General features: G+C 38.8%; 1 protein-coding gene across 1 annotated transcript in view; it reads right to left on the bottom strand.

The window, feature by feature from the left end:
* Window positions 1–19,319, bottom strand: part of exoc4 (exocyst complex component 4) — a 280,178-nt gene that overhangs the window by 57,297 nt on the left and 203,562 nt on the right. Inside the window, exon 16 of the mRNA XM_061715202.1 lies at window positions 12,725–12,903. Coding sequence (XP_061571186.1) covers window positions 12,725–12,903 — 179 coding nt within the window. The remainder of the gene's footprint in view (window positions 1–12,724; window positions 12,904–19,319) is intronic.

The raw sequence follows: 19,319 nt of genomic DNA, 5'->3' as shown, positions 1-19,319 counted from the left end.
CCAGTTTTTTCCGGTGCATTACCGCCCTCTTCTGGATCATTACAGAAGAGTCGACTACGGGTGAGTAGAAGGGACAAAAAGGTTTGCGATTAAAATGCGATTAAAAAAAATAACGCATTATGGATTGCATTAATCTAATCGCGATTAACGCGTTAACGCTGACAGCCCTACTAAGAAGTTTACCAAACCATCCGTGTCACTCCAAATAACTAAAATCCAATGAAATCTTCATCCTCGGTGTCACTTTTAAACAAGGTCCTTATGCAATGGACACAGTGTTGATTCTCCAGTAACTAGGACGGACCTGAGATACGACTTAGCAACGGGAGATATTCTAGTCCGCTCAGCTCCGCTTGACTATGCTACAGTAACAAACAGGAAATAGATTTGTTTCAAAGTATCAAAGTCCACAGATAGTTTCCTAAATCGTTTTATTAAGCTACATGTATGATATATATATATTAAGATTTGCCGGACTTCTGCTCTATACCGTCCTGCGGTAGCTGGCTCTTCTTCTCTGAATCTCCGTTGCCGTGGTTACCACCTGGCAGTTGATCCAGTGCAATGATATTAAAGATATCAGGCTATTTGACCGAACTTGTTTTCTAGGTGTCCATTATCACTTTTAGGCCCCGTTTACACGTAGCAAAAACTGTGGCGTTTTTATGCGTTTTGGCCGTTCGTTTACACGAAAACGAAGCTTAAAGTCACCAAAAACCATCAGTTCTGAAAACTTTGGCCAAAGTGGAGATTTGCAAAAACCCCGTCTTCACGTTTGCTTGTAAACGGAGGGAAACGGACATTTAGGCTTCAGAACGTCACATTATGAGACAGAAACGTCACCACACTGCATTTTTAGTCAAAAAAATCTCATTACACTTAAAACAAGACTCATCACTGGAAAAAAGTGAAAATTTACTTGAAACAGGTGAAAATTGTCAAAAAACAAGTTATTTTTCTGGTGATGACTCTTGTTTTAAGCGTAATGAGATTTTTTGACTAAAAATGAGACATTTTAACTAGAAATAAACCAAATATTCCTGGTAAGATTTTGAGTTTTTGCAGCGCAGCGTCATGTGTGCCACCTGTGTTTACAATTAGTTTGGCCACCGTCAATATTTTCTTGTATTTTACTTGTTTTATATTCTAAAGTCACACTTAAAAGTAACTCCACTTCTCTGTCACTCCAAACGAAAGACTCTCGTTCATCTTGGAAGTAACTGGAAGTTACTCGTGTCATTTGTTGATGTTTTTTTCCAGGATTCTGATTGGCTAGCATGACTTTATCTTCTCGTTACACTGCCCCCTGTAGGTTTGGCTGCTCATAGCACCTAAACAGCGCATTTATGCGGGTTTGTGTAAATGATGGTATTTTTCAAAACGTAGAGGGGGAAATATCCGTTTTTGATAAATTTGGAGAAAAAAGTCGAAATTTGGAGAAAAAAGTTGAAATTTGGAGAAAAAAGTTGAGAAAAAAGGCAAATTTTGAGAAAAAAATCGAAATTTGAAGAAAAAAGACAAAATGTTGAGAAAAAAGTCGAAATGTAGAGAAAAAAGTCAAAATTAAAAAAAAAAAGTCGTGAAAAAGTCGAAATTTTGAGAAAAAAGTCGAAATTTTGTCATTTGTTGATGTTTTTTTCCAGGATTCTGATGGGCTAGCATGACTTTATCTTCTCGTTACACTGCCCCCTGTAGGTTTGGCTGCTCATAGCACCTAAACAGCGTATTTATGCAGGTTTGTGTAAATGATGGTATTTTTCAAAACGTAGAGGGGGAAACCGGTAATAATGTGTTAATAATTTCACACACAAGTCGCTCCAGAGTATAAGTCGCACCCCCGGCCAAACTATAAAAAAAAAACGCGACTTATATTCCGGAAAATACGGTTGTGCAACATTAGTTGAATCGGTCACGCAGGAAAAATCCTGAATCCAGCCGTCGGCCGCAGAGTCCAACCGGCCGCGGTCACATTCTGACCAAAGAGATGCTCATCTCCGTCTGGGAGACGGGCTGAAGGAAATGACAGAAGAAAGAAATGAAGGAGTGACAGAAAGAAATACACCGGAGAGAGAAAGTAAGGAGGAGGAATGAAAGAAAGCAAAAGGCAAAACAGGGAGAGGAAAATGACTTGTTCATACCTGACTGCTTCTGTAATATAAAATCCAATTTGGAGAGGCATGGACGTGAGGTGTGCGTGGTGGGGGGGGGGAGATAAGGTAAGGACTTTTTTCCCCGCAGTACCCTTGTCCCGTCTGACGCAGCGCGCCGTTGCGTACACACACTCGTGCACGCGGGCACACATTGCACCCAAACCGACGCATATGTAGTCCCTCATCAGCTCGCCAAACACTAAATAATGAACAATACGGAGGCTGTCCCGGCATGATAAGTGACTGCCCTATCCTTCCCATTAGTGCCACCCGCCGGAATTAATGATAATTATGTCACGTCCCTTCCCGTACTTTTATTGAATTCTTATCTGTGAATAGACGAAAAGAGCTGGCGTCAGAGTAAGAGGAAAAGGGAAGACTTTAAAAAGAGATACCGCCCGGCCGCCACAAAGTCAAAGCTCCCCCCAAATAAGAATATTTCACAGTTAATCATTTCGTTTCTGGGAGAGAAGTTGCGATACGGAACGAAGGCGAAGTGGTGCGAGTTCAATGAACAATCAGGTCTGAAGACGGATGATGGCGGACAAAGGTTGAAGCTTTATAGGCATCCGAGTCTCCACCGCAGAGCCTAATGTGAGAGCTACAGAAAAATAATAAACCCTAATACTCCTAATTAAGTACACCCCCACTCTCAATGTTTAAATGCAGCAATAACATTATTAAACATCAGCCCAAGCACCGTCCTAACTTGTCTTTTGATATTAACTGATGTAAATGAGCATATTAAACTGAGATTACGGTGTACAGCTAATGTACTTTTCACGCTGGACTAAAATGACACCCCAGCGTTTTGAGTTTCCCTTCAGTTTTTCTTTTACTAGCGTAAATTATTCATATATATTTGAATATTGAGTTAAAAACGAGAGTCCCCCAGTCTGAGGCCTCTTCAGACCGCTACAGGGAACCCTCCTGCCCACGGCGATAAACGCCCATAAACCTCCACAATGACTCTTGGACGAGACTTCAATCACGACGACTGTAACAATTAATGTTTCCCTCGGGGATTGATAAAAAAAAAAGTCCATTTTGAATTTGAATCAAAAAGCTCTGCAGTCAAGGTTTCAATGACTGCATGTCATTTTCTTCATAAATGACTAAATCTGACAATGGCCTGTCTGCCCTATATGCTTCAGTTGCCATGGCAACAGTAAACTTAATGGTAAATGTAACTCGTAAATCTACCGTCCTGCATGTTTTAAATGTTTCCCTGCTTCCGCACAACCTGATCAGATAAGATAAGATGACTTTATTGATCCCGCAGGAAATTGTTGTGCCAGGATAACGATAACGAGTGATCTCACATAGACAAAAACTAAAGTAATACATACAAGAGTAATACAATATACAACAAATAGGAGCTTAAAAGGTTTACCGAAGTGTAGAATAAAGTGTTATTGTCCTATGTGGAAAAAGGGGAAGAGTTGAAAAGTTGGATAGCCATAGAGAGGAAGGAAAAATACCATCATTTACACGAACATAAATATCTGTTAAGGTGCTATGAGCATCCAAACCTACAGGGGGCAGTGTAACGAGAAGATAAAGTCATGCTAGCCAATCAGAATCCTGGAAAAAAACATCAACAAATGACACGAGTAACTTCCAGTTACTTCCAAGATGAACGAGAGTCTTTGGTTTGGAGTGACAGAGAAGTGGAGTTACTTTTAAGTGTGACTTTAGAATATAAAACAGGTAAAATACAAGAAAATATTGACGGTTACAAACTAATTGTAAACACAGGTCGCACACATGACGCTGCACTGCAAAAACTCAAAATCTTACCACGAATATTTGTCTTATTTCTAGTTAAAACGTCTCATTTTTAGTCAAAAAATCTCATTACACTTAAAACAAGAGTCATTACCAGATAAATAACTTGTTATTTGACAATTTTCACCTGTTTCGAGTAAATTTTCACTTGAAATAAGTAGAAATATCTGTCAGCGGGACAAGATTCATCTTCTCATTACAAGCAAAAAAATTTTGTTCCACTGGCAGATTTTTCTACTTATTTTAAGTGAAAATCTACTTGAAACAGGTGAAAATTGTTGTTTTTTCCCGTGATGAGTCTTATTTTAAGTGTAATGAGATTTTTTTGACTAAAAATTAGACATTTTAAGTAGAAATAAGACAAACATTCTTAAGATTTTGAGTTTTTGCAGTGCATTTGCTTGTATTGTTCTAGTTTAGTACTGTTAAGAAAACAATTACAAAGCGGCAAATTATGTAGGTTTTGAGTAAATTATTAAGGATGAAAACGTTTGTTTTCAACCTATCCTAAAGTGTGTTATGCAAAGAGATGTCGGCATGTTGTTTGACATTACATATTCAGTTTAAACATCTTATTTAAGGTCCCCTGAGACCACTTAGCCAGATCTTTGCAGCTACAGCGTTACATCTTCCAGACAAATGCAGTTATACTGTAAATCTGCGGGCGTGTCGTCCAGCCATCTGTTCGTTTTCCGCTGCTCATCTGGGACCTGCTTGTGTGAGCCGAGACCCCCCAGATCTCCCCGGTACCAGCTACATTCCCTCATCTCGTCAAGTGGGACGCTCACACGTTCCCCAAGCAATCACAGAAATATAATCTCTCCTGCAAGAGACGTCAACTCCACCCCCCCCCCGCCCCGACTCCTCTCATCAGTCAGACGTTTCCACAGCTCCGCCACTTCCAGGCATCCAGAAAACATCCGTTGGAACTAGGCCTGTGTTGAAAAAAATCGATTTCCCAATTCTAAATTGATTCTCATATTCATTCCTAAAAATCGATTCATATGTCTAAAGATCGATTTTTTTTTAAATTTTTATGTATTTATGTATTTTTTTTTCATCATTACATTACAACTTTTGGTTATTTTTTTGTTTATCCCCAAAAAAGGAATGTTTTGTTGGAAACGAGAATAACTGGTGCCATGTTTTTGCCTTTAAATATGTTTAAAGGTATGAAAACATTAAAGTGTTATAATTGTTATAATTGCATAAATTGTCTATATTTCATTACTTTATATACTGTCTTGGGGTTACATTTGCAAAAAATGCTAAAAACCAAATGCTCAAAAATTAAAAACCAAAATAGACCGAAAATGGAACAAATAAAAACGGAATGTGGGAAAAAATAAAACCGATTTCATCCGTCTCTGTTTCCTCCCTGGATCTGTTTGGTAATTCTGACCCACATGATGTTTCTGAAAGCAGTTCTATCAGCATTCTGGAGCTGATTGGTCCTTACAGCATCATTAGCTGCAATACTTGCTGTTTAATCTCAATATAATACTAGTAGTAATATGTTGCATAACTACAGTCATATAATTCATGCAACAGCTCAAAAAACAGTTTTAATAACACTAACCTAAATCAATATCGGAATCGAATCGAATCTTGATAATCGATTCTGAATCTTAAGAATCGGAATCAAATTGATTCTTGACATTTGAATGGATCCCCAGCCCTAGTTGGGTCATTTCATGGCAGAAGAGAAGCGACTCCTCTCTGACTCTTTAGTCTGAGCAGAGGAGGGTTATTTTAAACTTTTGTAATCACTAATTCATCCTGTTATTCATTAGCCACGATCACTTTTGACAGCTGGAGTTTACTGTAGATTGATTTACCCGTAAATTGACGACGTTGCTCCTTCCTCGCCACGGTGTGCCGGTACTGCAGCCGCATCTCCGAAAAAGACCTTACAGTCCATCTTTCATGTCTCATGTCCAACTTCAAGTTGCGATCCTCAAGTTCCCTTTTCCAAACCGGAGACCATGGCCTGGACTTGGAAATGTTAATGCTCAAACTGCAGACCGACCCGGTGCCTGTTTGAAGTCTCTGCTTCGTTCAGCCCACAGGAGCTTTGACAGAAGTAAAGATTCTGCAGTTCTGAGCTGGCGGACTGGAAACTAGTGGGCGACCTAAACGGCCCCCCCCCCCCAAAAAAATCGAAAATAAATAATTTCGATTTTTTTTTTTTTTTTTTTTTTTAAAGAAAAATTAAGAAATTTACTGAAATACTGAATTTTCTTTTTGTATTAAGAATGTTCAACATGCTCAAACTTAAGTAAACTTAAGTCAATATTTTCACTTAAAAAAACAACCTGTGTAGCCATTTTCACAACCTGTACTGTTTGGTTGTTTGTCATGTGTACTAGTTAGCTTACTGTTACTACCTCCAAGTAGGCACTTGCTGTGGTTTGGGTCTGGGAATTGGGAGTATTGTGCCTGACTGTTCTAAAATTGAGGCTGTTATTAGGGCCCGAGCACCTTCAGTGCGAAGGCCCTATTGTATCTGTAGGAATTTTTTTTCTTTCTTTATTTTTCTGACGAAAGGAGGGCCTTTTTGCCCCCCTAAACGTGCCCAAAAAGTCACCAAATTTTGCATGCAAGTCAGGCCTGGCAAAAAATGTGATATTTCATGGTTTGCATTAATGGGCGTGGTAAAATGGCTCAACAGCGCCCCCTTGAAAACTTTGTGCCTCAAGCCCCACAATATGGTTTGTCGTACACGCACGAAAATCGGTACACACCTGTATCATGGCGCAACTGAAAGAAAAGTCTCTTGGCGTCATGCCCGAAACCGAACAGGAAGTCGGCCATTTTGAATTAGTTGTGTCATTTTGGCGAAATTTATGCCATTCCTTCGAAAGTTAATTCAGCCCGAACCGTAACGTGCCCCCAAGTGTGTTATACATCAAAATGTGCGTCTCCATCCTGCGACTACACGCATTACTTTTCTCTTTCAAAAGTGTTACCGTGGCGACGCTAGACGCCAAAAAGCGCGGCCACCCTTCATCTGGTTGGTTCAGACAGAAAAAACTTTGCGCCTCAAGCCCCACAATACGGTTTGACGTACATGAACGAAAATTGGTACACACCTGTATCATGTCGCAACTTAAAGAAAAGTCTCTTGGCGCCATGGCCGAAACCGAACAGGAAGCCGGCCATTTTGAACATTCTGAATTAATTGCGTAATTTTGGAGCAATATATGCCATTCCTTCGGCAGTTAATTCAGCCCGAACCGTAACGTGCACCCAGGTGTGTTATACATCAAAATGTGCGTCTACATCCTGCGACACCACGCATTACTTTTCTCTTTCAAAAGTGTTACTGTGGCGACGCTAGACGCCAAAAGGCACGCCCCCCCCTTCATGTGATTGGTCCATATTTGATAGTTCTCCAAAAGTCACCAAATTTTGCATGCAAGTCAGGCCTGGCGATAAATTTGATATTTCATGGTTTGCATTAATGGGCGTGGCCTAACGGCTCAACAGCGCCCCCTAGAATACTTTTATCATCCATAACTTTTGAATGGTTTGACATAGAGAGTCGTGGGTGGTATCATCAGATTCTTTATGGAGTCCTTGACCTTCATTGGCCAGAATTAGCCCCGCCTCTTCTTCTGATTGGTTGTTCCTTTTTTCTGCTATAACTTTTTAATGGTTTGACATAGGAAGTCGTGGGTGGTGTCATGGGACTTTGTACCGAGTTCTTAAGCTTCGTTGGCCTTAATTAGCCCCGCCCCTTCTTCTGATTGGTTGTCCCGATTTTCTGCTATAACTTTTCAATGGTTTGACATAGGAAGTCGTGGGTGGTGTCTTTTCTGATATGCTTATGGGGGGCGGTGGCCGTGAGTGCGAGGGCCCGTTCATCGCTGCTTGCAGCTTTAATTCCTCTTAATTTGTTATTTTTTATAGGCAGCTTTTTTATTTTATGTAAATAGAAAATTCACTTAATGTTATTTTTAATAACTGAAATGCTGCTTGTTTTGTTTGATGTTCCATAATTTGCACTTTTGATGTGTGAGCCGTGCGAAGTGAATATTGCTGTCCTTCCTAGTTAAAGCAATAAATTGCTCACCATTCATTTAAATGAATTCTTGTATTGAAATTTGTTTTCTCCCAAAAAGGTAAAAAAGGGTAATAATCGTATCGGCTGATATCGGCTATCGGTCTTTTTGATTTCCCCCTAATCGGTGATCGAAATAATCGAAAAAAAGGCTGATCGGTCGGACACTACTGGAAACCCTCCACACCCACTAGCAAGGTCTTGAAATCCTACTTTTAAATGTTATGAACGAGAACAAACGTCAGACTTGTTTCCAATGATGTCATATCATGACTTTGGACCTGTTTTCTTCAACCCTGGTCCTCAGGATCTACTGTCCTGCACGTTTTAGACTCTTCCTGCTGCAGAAACACGACCGTACTAGTTTTAGGCCCTCCGTTTAGGATGTGGTGTCGTGCCACAAAGATTCATCCAGAGCTGGTATCCGGGCTGATGTGCTGATGTACACTCGCTAAACGAAACGTCTTATTTTGAACTAATTTGAGCCCATGATACCGGACGTTATCATGATCTGTGGAGGTAACTACAAGACGGGTAAATTATAGCCAAGACACAATCAGTAATTGCTATAAAAGGAACATCTAGACTGTGGCGAGAAAACATTAACCTTTACGCCGCGATACCCGGCCTGGACTGCAGACGCATGGCAGGTTGTTTTCAGAGATTCATGCTTTGGAAACCGACGTGTGACCCTATAATCTACAGCCTCATTAGAAATGGGGATGTATAAGAACAGGCTGTCTTCCTCACCGGCCTGTACATCTCGCAAGGGTATATTTTTGTGTATCTCAGCACGGTGAGAAGCACGTCAGTGTTGAAGGGTGGTTATCTCAGACATCATCACCCTTCCACCAGATCATGAACAGCCGGCCCACATTTCAACAGTTCTTGCTTGTTTAGATGGGTTTTTTTCGTCTCCACTTTAACGTGATAACCGTGAGACACTCAGGTTCCTTAAATTACAGGGACATGAGCTGCTTGAAGCAAACAAGCCTGTCTGAGACCCACAATCCTCCAGGTTTCAGCAGCACTGAGATCACATTTCTGGTTTATTTTATAAACAGGACTGTCTCAGAAAATTTGAATTTGTGATTTTCTGTAATGCAATTACAAAAATGTCATACATTCTGGATTCATTACAAATCAACTGAAATATTGCAAGCCTTTTATTATTTTAATATTGCTGATTATGTTTTACAGTTTAAGAAAACTCAAATATCCTATCTCAAAAAATTAGAATATTCTGGGAATCTTAATCTTAAACTGTAAGCCATAATCAGCAATATTAAAATAATAAAAGGCTTGCAATATTTCAGTTGATTTGTAATGAATCCAGAATGTACGACATTTTTGTTTCTTTAATTGCATTACAGAAAATAAAGAACTTTATCACAATATTCTAATTTTCTGAGACAGTCCTGTATATATTTATACGATATGTATATGTATATATATATATATATATATATATATATATATATATATATATATATACATACACACACACACTATTACTTGTTAGTGAAGTGACATTTCTGATCTTATTATCTTATTATTTCCAAACCATTCAAACTTGAATATAAAACTACTTTCAATATTTTCAGGTGACATAAGATCAAAAATCTTTTTTTTTTTTTCGAATTATAAAAGTAAAAGAAAAAGACATTCTGCTCATAAAACTTCACTGAATATATTACACATAGTCAAAAGGATCATAAAGTGCAAATGGAGAAGAAAAAGGCTTGAATTAGCTTAAATAAATAAATAAATGAATAACCGGAGTTCTGTGAAAAAGAAGCTTTCAATATGTCAAAGGTAAAAATGATCAAATCTAAGCAACAATGAATGAGATTTACAAGTCCAAGTGTCAAGATTAGACTATAAAACCCATAACAAAGGATTTTGATTAATATATCTGGTTTTACATTTCATGGAGAGATGAAAAGAAAGTCTCTTATCAGAGGAGAGAGGTGAGTCTGGATCTTTAAAAGAGTGTTAAGTAGAACGACTTAAAGTCAAGTGTGGCAATAGTGCAGGAAGGGAAGTTGTATTTTTGAGTTGAAAATGAAAAAACTATTTATTTTCTGGTTGAGACGACGGCGTGGAGGAGTTCATGGTCTCCATACGCAGGAGTTTAAACGGTCTGGTCGGTAGGAAAGGCCCCAAACGTGACTAAACTATGACCTGGACAGGTTCTTCCTCCGATTTAAACGCAAAAGACAATTAAATATCAGATCTACATTGACCAGCAGGGTGCTGCGATTACTCCTTAAATGAATGCCGAGTCTTTTGAACAGAAGAATAAATGGATAGAACCAGAGGTGGGTAGTAACGAGTTACATTTACTCCGTTACATTTACTTGAGTAAGTTTTGGGAAATGTTGTACTTTTAGGAGTAGTTTTGAATCACTATACTTTTTACTTTTACTTGAGTAGATTTGTGAAGAAGAAACTGTTCCTCTTACTCCGCTACATTAGGCTACGTTGAGCCGTTACTTTTCTTTTATCCCTTTTATCCACGTACGCGTCAATCTCATGACATCACTGGGTGATTCTTTGGGAAAACTGTTTGTTTTTGCATGTTTTGTCACATTTACACAGACTCAAACACACACAGAGTTTCTATGAGTTCATGTTTGTTCTAGTTCTGGTTAAAAAAGAAAAGTACAAAAGCTTGAAATGTTGTGCTACTTGTTCTTTATTTATTTTTTGATTCTGTTATTATTTTATTTATTTTATTATTTATTAAAGTACTTGAATTTACTCTAAGATTATTTTAATTTAAGCTATTTTTTTATTTTTTATTAATTTTATTATTTTATTGATTTAATTTGCCTGAAGATGATTATTTTGTACTTTTGTCTGTTTGAATGGTTGTGTTAAAAAAATAAATCAGACGTTACTCAACAGTTACTCAGTACTTGAGTAGTTTTTTCACCAAGTACTTTTTTACTTTTACTCAAGTAATTATTTGGATGACTACTTTTTACTTCTACTTGAGTCATATTATTCTGAAGTAACAGTACTTTTACTTGAGTACAACAGTTATTACAAAGAAGACCTTGATACTGATCACTGGCCATTTCAATATTTGCTGCACACTTGTGACACTTAGTCTTGGTCACTCGAAACCAGCCGGCAGAGACGACATCAGTAAAGTGTGTTAGTTTGTTAAAGAAAACTGCATGAAATGTCTCTTTAATAACTCACAAAAAAAACAGGTGAAAAAAAAACCGTATGCAATAAAATAAATGTGGATACCAACACAGAATCCTCATTGGATGACTGAGCATGGAGTGTGCACAATCATTTTACGAGCACTGATTAAGGCAGACACACAAACTCACAAAGTGAAGCCAAGGATAATGGGCCTGTGTGTAAAGTGCCCTTTGACAACTCCAGTGGAGAAGGTAATGAGAGCGTGGTAATACAATCAAACTGGAGCTTAATGAGGCACAGGTAAGAGGTGTTGTCACAGAGGCGCAGCATGTATAGACGGAAAAAAAGATACTTTATATACATCTGACTGTGTTCCTACAACAGCAATAAACACAAAGTCTTGAAAGTGCAGCGTATTTCAGTCTCAAACCTCCAGACGGCTGTGGTGTCCCGCAGTGAGAAAAACAGAAACGGCAGAAGAAAATGATGATTTTTCTCATGCATTCATGCATCATCGGTAATAGATATCTGCATAGTCGTTACTGTGCTGTAAGTAGTTGAAAAATATCTTGTGTAAGATCTTTAGTCGACAAAATAGCACCTTAAGGCAGTGGTCTCCAACCTTTTCTGCACCGCGGACCGGTTTAATGTCTGACAATATTTTCACATATTTTCCCAATCTAAAGGTGTAGTTGATAAAAACTAAATAAAATGACAAGATCGGCATTAAAAACTACGGTATTTTTCGAACTTGTGCCTTATATGTATGTATGTTTATATTGATATATATATAGTTTGATATCGCTGTTGCTGCCATTATTTATTTATTTTTTATATATATTTATTTAATTTTGTTCCCCCTTAATGTATGATCTTTTTTTTCTTTTCTTTTTTTTATCCCTAGGGCAATTATAAAGAGGGTAGGAATGTGGGTAGAATAGAAATCGTGAATGTGAAAATGTGAATTGTGAAAATTATTGTGAAGTAAAAAGATAAGAAGAAAGAAGAAAAAACAAAAAAACAAACTGTTTTTTTCTCTATAATAATAATAATAATAATAATAATAATAATAATAATAATAATAATAATAATAAAACATGATTTTCGAAAAAATTTAATAAAATAATGGAAATTGTAAATTACCTTTAATATGAGTATTTCTATACATGTGTTTTTATGTTTTTATGCCTCATTCACGTTATTTAAAGCCAGGCTTTAATTTTATTTGTTATATATTAAGTAGACCGATATTTAGTGCTTTTATTTTGAAGGCGCCCTGCCGGGACCTTGTAAACATCCGGCGCTTCGGACTTTAACGGTAAAAGTTTAACGGCATTAGAAAGTGTGTCTGAAAGAATAAACTAGTGTCGGGAATGCTAAAGTGGAGCCAAACTGACACAAAAAGCACCTGCTGATTAGGATTTGTTTTCTTTGCAAATGTTGTGCCGTATTTATGTACATATTGAGTTTGGTTGCCATGGTTACTCTCATGTATTGTGGTTAACGGATAAGATGCATGATTTAGCACAGAATCAGTGCGTGGTCCTGTGTTTCCTGTACTCACTTGAGGCCTGAGGTAGGTTGGCGAAGAACGTCTTGAGACGACCGGCGAGCCACTCCATGCTCTCGTGGAGATTGGCCAGAGCCTTCAGGTCGCTGACGTCCCGCAGGATCTCGTTCTGAGGTATCAGCTTGTCCCCGAGGTTCCCGGTCAGAACCTCCGACTCCTTGGCAAAGGCGGCCCTGGACGATGAGGAGGATGAGCGGAGGAAGAGTGGAGATTAGACAGAAGGAAACGCAAGCGTTTGCTTTAAAAAAAATACAAATATGCAATGACAAAGCTAAAGCTGTGAGGTTTGAAAGATCCAATACGATTCCTCAGATGGATTTAAAACACCGGGTTTGCAGGGGAAATAAGCGACTCAAGAAAGAGCTGTCAAAGAAGACCCTTTTTGTAAGTTAAGACGTGATCACATCCCCTTTGGGTTAAAACAAATACTGTAAAAGCACTGGCGGCAAGTTGGAAACACTAGCGGCGTCGTAGTAAAAAGCTGCCGCAGAGAATTCAACTCATCGCAATGATTTACTTACAAAGAAATAAAATCCCTGTCAGTGTTTTTGTCTATTCTTTTGAAGAGCGAAAGACAGAAAAAAGGAGAGATATGTTCCTTTAGGGGGACGCTGCAAAACTGCGTGATGTGGTTAGTTCTGATGTTGAAAATCACAGTAATCAAAAGTGATGCTTCATTAAAAGGACCGTGTGAAAGGACTGGAACACGTCACGCGGAGATTCAGTGAGGTAATTACAGATGTCAGAATATGAACACCTACGACACGGACGCAGGCTGACATTCCTTCATCACTAAAAATTAAAGTTATAGTATATAACACCGACGATCGCGGCTCGATAACAGAGTCATATAAGCGATGAGTTATTGCCACGACCTTTACTGTGATGTACAGAGAAGCAAGAAGGAAAAAGACTGGACTACTCTAGACTCATAAACCAATGGAAGCCACAAAAAAAAGCTAGAAATACTGAAAGAATTTGATCAGCATCAAGATAATAGAGTTACTACTTAAAGCAGCACAATGTAACTTTCAGCTTTAGTTGAGTTTGGCGGCTCCTTTGGACAAAAGCGGTAGTGCTTTACCAGAAAGAACACTACATTTCCCATGAGCACCAGCGTGTACTGCCGGAAAACTCCCGTCCCCGTCGCTGCATTTGTTTTGATATTGAATGAAATAAGACGGGACGGACTTTCAAAACTACTTTTCTGTTTTCAGCGGTCGTTTGCAAGATGGATAGCGAAGAGGTCATGTATCTATTTTTGGCTAAACAATTTAATATGACGATGTTGAAAGTCACTACGTTCAATTTCGTTTTATTAGTGAAGTCGCCCCCGCCCCCCTGTCCTGTTTCAGCAAGATAATGCACCCCGAATTACAAATACGCTCAGGTTTTTTCCTGTCACGTTTTTTAGAGGTACTTCGTCATAAATTAGTAGTCCAAAATACTTACTGACAAAATAAAAAAATACTTTATAACCCGTGAATAACTGAATGTTTTGCAGATCAGCCCTGCACCATTTTACAGTTCTCAAGAAAAATACTAGAAATGTTCTATACATTTTCTTTGCATTGCATTCTTTCCTCTAGTGCTGTAATTCTATTCAATTGTATTATTATTTTATAAAGCTTCCTCATTGCAAATTACACAATTTTATGATCACTATTATTATTCTGTGTCTGTTGTTGATATTGTCAGTCATTTTAGAATTACCAAAACCCAAGAAGAATGTGAAAACATTCTTTTTTTTTTTTTTTTTTTTTTTTTTTTATTTTTATCCCGGTTTTTTTCCCATTTTTACCACCCCGTGCTCCTACCTACTGACAGTCCTGGGCATTGCCATCCTCTACCAACCCCGGGAGGGCCCTGCACTGAGCTCAGTGCAGGGTGTAGAATGTGAAAACATTCTAATTTTGATTCTTATTGAACGTAGAAGTCTACATTTAAATGTGTATCATAACAATTCTGTCTCTTGTTTTATCCCCATAAATCCCCATCGGTCGGACATCTCCACTCGTCTTTCAGCTCACGCCAGCGAGTGAACGCCGGGCCAATGTTTATCCTTGTCCGGGCATTTTTTTTTTTTTTTTGTCCGGGCATTTAGCTTGTTACTCTCCCGCTTTCTTTTTTTCGCCTCCTCCGTTAAAACTTTTATTTTCTTCTGATTTTTCGCTGCTTCGCCATGATACCAACTCCGCATTTAGCTCACCACCAACCTGAGCTCTGAGCTCCACGCCCCGCCCAGCTTTGGTCTCGACTACGAATCAGGAAGGAGGGGGAGGTGACGTATGCCGAAAAGCAGTCAAAGCCGTAAAAATGTTTCGTTTTTTAGTATGGAAGGGTTCCTACCATGCTCCTCAAAGTTACATAGTGCCAGTGAAGCAGGGTTATAATAGTTTCAAATTTTTCATTTTAGTTTAGTTTTATTTCGTTTTGACTTTTTCTCCTTCAATTCAGTTAGTTTGAATTCGTTTTTAGTGTGGGTTTGCTAGTTTTTATATTTTCAAAAATGCTTAGTTTTAGTTGAGTTTTTATTAGTTTTAGTTTTAGTTTTGACGTCACGGACCGTGAGGTGTTAAGGTGCTGTAGCTGCCAGTTGGAGAGAAACGGCCAGAGCGGAATAAATTGATCATACCAAGAGACTTATATTGACAGGGACGAAAATGGAGGAAATTATATCTATAATTTCAGTTAGTTTTAGTTAGTTTTCTAAACACGCAATATAGTTTCAGTTAGTTATCGTTTTTGTCTTTTAATTTTCGTTTTTATTTAGTTCAGTTAAACGAAATTGCTTTTTCAATTTTAGTTTTCGTTATTTCGTTAGTTTTCGTGAACGATAATAACTCTGCAGTGAAGGCGATACAGACCCCTCAGACCATGACAGAGGTTCATTAAACCTGTTGGAAGTTGATGTTCCATCACAATGACTCTGGAAATATTAGATTAAGGTGGAAAAGTTACATAGTGCTGCTTTAATTATTGGTAGGAGGAAAAACACATGATGTTTCACTGCATGTGGAAAGACACTTGGCTTTGAAGGCTGGACGGGAAGATGGGGCTTGAGCGGGAAGATCGACACCGCCGTGCTGCAACGACACGACATATGGACCGGTCCGCGGTCACCGGGACACCCGCAACAATCCAGATCTTCCAACAGATGGAATATGAAAGAAAGAGGAACAATCCCAACCTCTCGTAGGCATGTGCGGCTGATTAATGGGCTTTTATTAAAGTGCACAGTTGAGAGTCGTGCAGACCCTAATCCCCGCTTCACAGCGACAACAACAATCAAACAGCCTTTTAGTCTCCCTCTTAATATCTGTGTGTGTGTGTGTTTAAAAAAAAAGTGTTGGAGTGGGAGAGCAAGCAGAGAAAAAAAAAAATCGACTTTCTTTGGCCACATAACCAATTTATTTATTTAGTGTGTTATTCTGCCTCGATGAGCCTCAGCGTTCCCCCAAGATGTTGCACATTTTAAGTCATTTCCAATAAACACGGACCCCCTCGTTTCTACACCCATCTGCTCTCCTCACATCTTCCTATTCTTCTTTCTCTCATTTCCTCGCTCCCTTTCGATGAAGAGTTTTTTTTTAAAGAGCAATCATGCTTCCTCCTCTTGGTTGGACAATATGTGAGGAAGGAAAGAAGAACCTGAGGGAGGGATGATGATGTGCGTCATCGCTAAGATGCGACTGTGTTTTAGAGTGAACATCCATGGAAAGACTTCGATCTGCAGCGTTTGAACTAGTGTTGTTTTAGTCAGCCTGTTTCAATTTTAGTTTTAGGGCCAATCCCAATACACCCCCTACTTTCTACCACTTCACCCTAAAAATAAGTAGGGCCCTTGTAATGTTCCTAGGGATTGGGACACCACTTGCTACGTCACTGCGTGGTTTACGTTCGGGTACGTAAGCGACTGCGTAGTTACGTTTGCACATACGTCACACCATATCAGGAAGCCCAGAGATAAAAGCTGTTTTAATTTCAGCTGTAGCGCTGTTAATATGCCACTTTATTAAGTTTTAATATTTTTTCGGGCTTAAAAGTAACTGTTAAGATCCCCAACCTGGGCTCAGTTTATCCAAATAAAGCCCGTTAAGAAATTTGCTCCAATGTTTTCGGGGATGAGAAGAGCCGCCAGCGACGCAGAACCTACGCCATAGGCTCTGCGTCGATTTAACGCAGAACCATAAATCAGCCTTTATTCTGGCGAGATCTGAAAAAACGAGCAAGTGAGTGATTACATACATTCACTGAGTGAATATTATGAAAGTCAGTGTTTCCCCTAGAATTTTTTTCAGGCCCGGTGGTACCCACCCAAATCCTAAACAGACGAGGCGCGTGGGACGGCATATTGGACATGTAGCAATATAAAAAAGTTTTACATTAAAAATCATTGTAGGCCTATATTGCTGAATGATATCACTTCAATGAAATAATTAGATTTAATCTAACCTTTAACCAAAGTGTCCTGGGCCTGAAAGGCTGCAGTGTGGTGGTCTGACCCCATATGAGCATTGAGCACATCTTTTCTAGATATTTCAGAGGGATCTCTATGAAAACCCTCTGGGATGGTCCTCTTTTAACGGGCTGCTCGTGCTGACGGCATATGTGACAAAACATCCCTATTCACAGTTGAGATTATATCAGTTATAAATAATTTAAATATTGTAGATTTGTTTTACCCGTTTTGTTATAACAGTTACATGCATTTGACTGGGGAAAAAATGAACTTTTAGTGGTTCTAGTGGAAAGACAATCTATTGTCTGTGTTATTTTCATCATTATTGCTTACCAAAAAAAGAAGCTCAATCAGAACAAAAATGTAAGCTAAACAACAAATTGGAAATGTACCATTGGCTCATACATGGCTGGCACTAGGACCCCGCGGACGCATGGTGCGTCGTCGGGCTGTGTTTTCCTTCATGCTTCCCTGCAGCGTCTCATGCAAACACAAACACACGGACCTGCAGAAACATTTCTTTATATCATGTTGTCTGTCGCCTGCGATATTTTTTCTTTATTTTTTTGACTAGCTACAAACTCTATACATCCCATAATATATAATAATATGCCCGCGCTTTCAGCAGCGTTACTAGGCAACGAAGCAGCGTGACTCCCTTTGCAGAACAGCTGCAGAGGCTCCTAAACGTAAATGATCATTGATTTATTTTTTTTTTAGGCCTGGCGGGGGGTCTCGTTGGCCTGGCGGCCCCGCCAGGCCTATGTAATGGTAGGGGAAACACTGAAAGTAAAATATATATTTCTCGCTAGAAATGTAATTAAAATGCATTTTTATGCAGAAACTAACTCAAAATATTGATTTTATTCACTTAAAATTAGAAATGTCCGCCATGTTTTTCTGTTTGATTCAGTCTGCAAATGATGACGTAAAGCATTCTGGGAAATTTCTCTAACCCTCGGTTGGTGAGTCTGAATCTGAAATCCCTCGCTCTCAAACGCTAGATTCATACACACTAGCCCTCGTAATGTCCACTAGCCCTACATGCAAAGAGGAATTGGGACGCCACTACCCTCACGGGAACGCGCAAAATTTAGGGGTAGGACTGAAAAGTAGGACTAGGGGGGGATTGGGACTGGACCTTAGTCTTATTTTAGTCAGAATTGTCCATTTTAGTCTAATTTTAGTCAAAGATTGTATTTAGCCAAACCCATTTTACAATTCAAACAAGGTTATCTTATTGTTATATTATTGTTACCTTATAAACTCAAGAATACATTAATTCCAGATACAGAATACAATATATTTATTTTTCTGCATTTCTCCCCATCTTTTTCTTTTTACGACGACACATTGGGTTTTCTTTTCCACGTCTATGTAGGAAAGTGTATCCAAAGATGGATCTTCTTCTTCTTCTCCCCCCCAGAGAAGATCCCCGTGTTTCTCTATGTAACTTTGTTTTTAATGTACGTGAACTAGAGCTCTGCGTTAACGGCATCAGCCTCTAACTCTGCAGCTGCATCTTCTGGATCTGATTCCTGCTGCAGCGACTGGGATTGAGGACTAACGTCACCCAGAACTAAACCAGAGAAACTACTGAAAACATGGACTTTAAGGATCTTTGGTGGAACAATTCCTCTCGTTTTGGTCGGCAAAAATGACACATTTTAGCAGAGTTTTTATTTAGTAATCTACAGTTTAGTCTCGTTTTCATTCGTCTACGACAGGGGTCGGCAACCTGCGGCTCTAGAGCTGCATGCGGCTCTTTAGCGCTGCCCTAGTGGCTCCTGGAGCTTTTTCAAAAATGTTTGACCTTTTTTTTCTTCTTTTTTTCCTTTTTTTCCCTCCTTTTCCCTTTTTTAATCTCAACATTTCGACTTTTTTCTCAACATTTCAACTTTTTTCTCAACATTTCGACTTTTTTCTCAAGATTATACTTCCACATTAATCTTGAAATTTCGACTTTTTTCTCGACATTTTGACTTTTTTCTCAACATTTCGACTTTTTTCTCAACATTTCGACTTTTTTCTCGACATTTCGACTTTTTTCTTGACATTTCGCCTTTCGCCATTTGCCTTCATTCTAAGGCTTGAACATACAAGGCTTTTCATTTTTTTGCGGCTCCA

The sequence above is a fragment of the Cololabis saira genome, chromosome 23, assembly GCF_033807715.1.
Source record: "Cololabis saira isolate AMF1-May2022 chromosome 23, fColSai1.1, whole genome shotgun sequence".
NCBI classification, from domain to species: Eukaryota; Metazoa; Chordata; class Actinopteri; order Beloniformes; family Belonidae; genus Cololabis; species Cololabis saira.
This window is presented reverse-complemented; position numbering and strand designations above follow the sequence as displayed.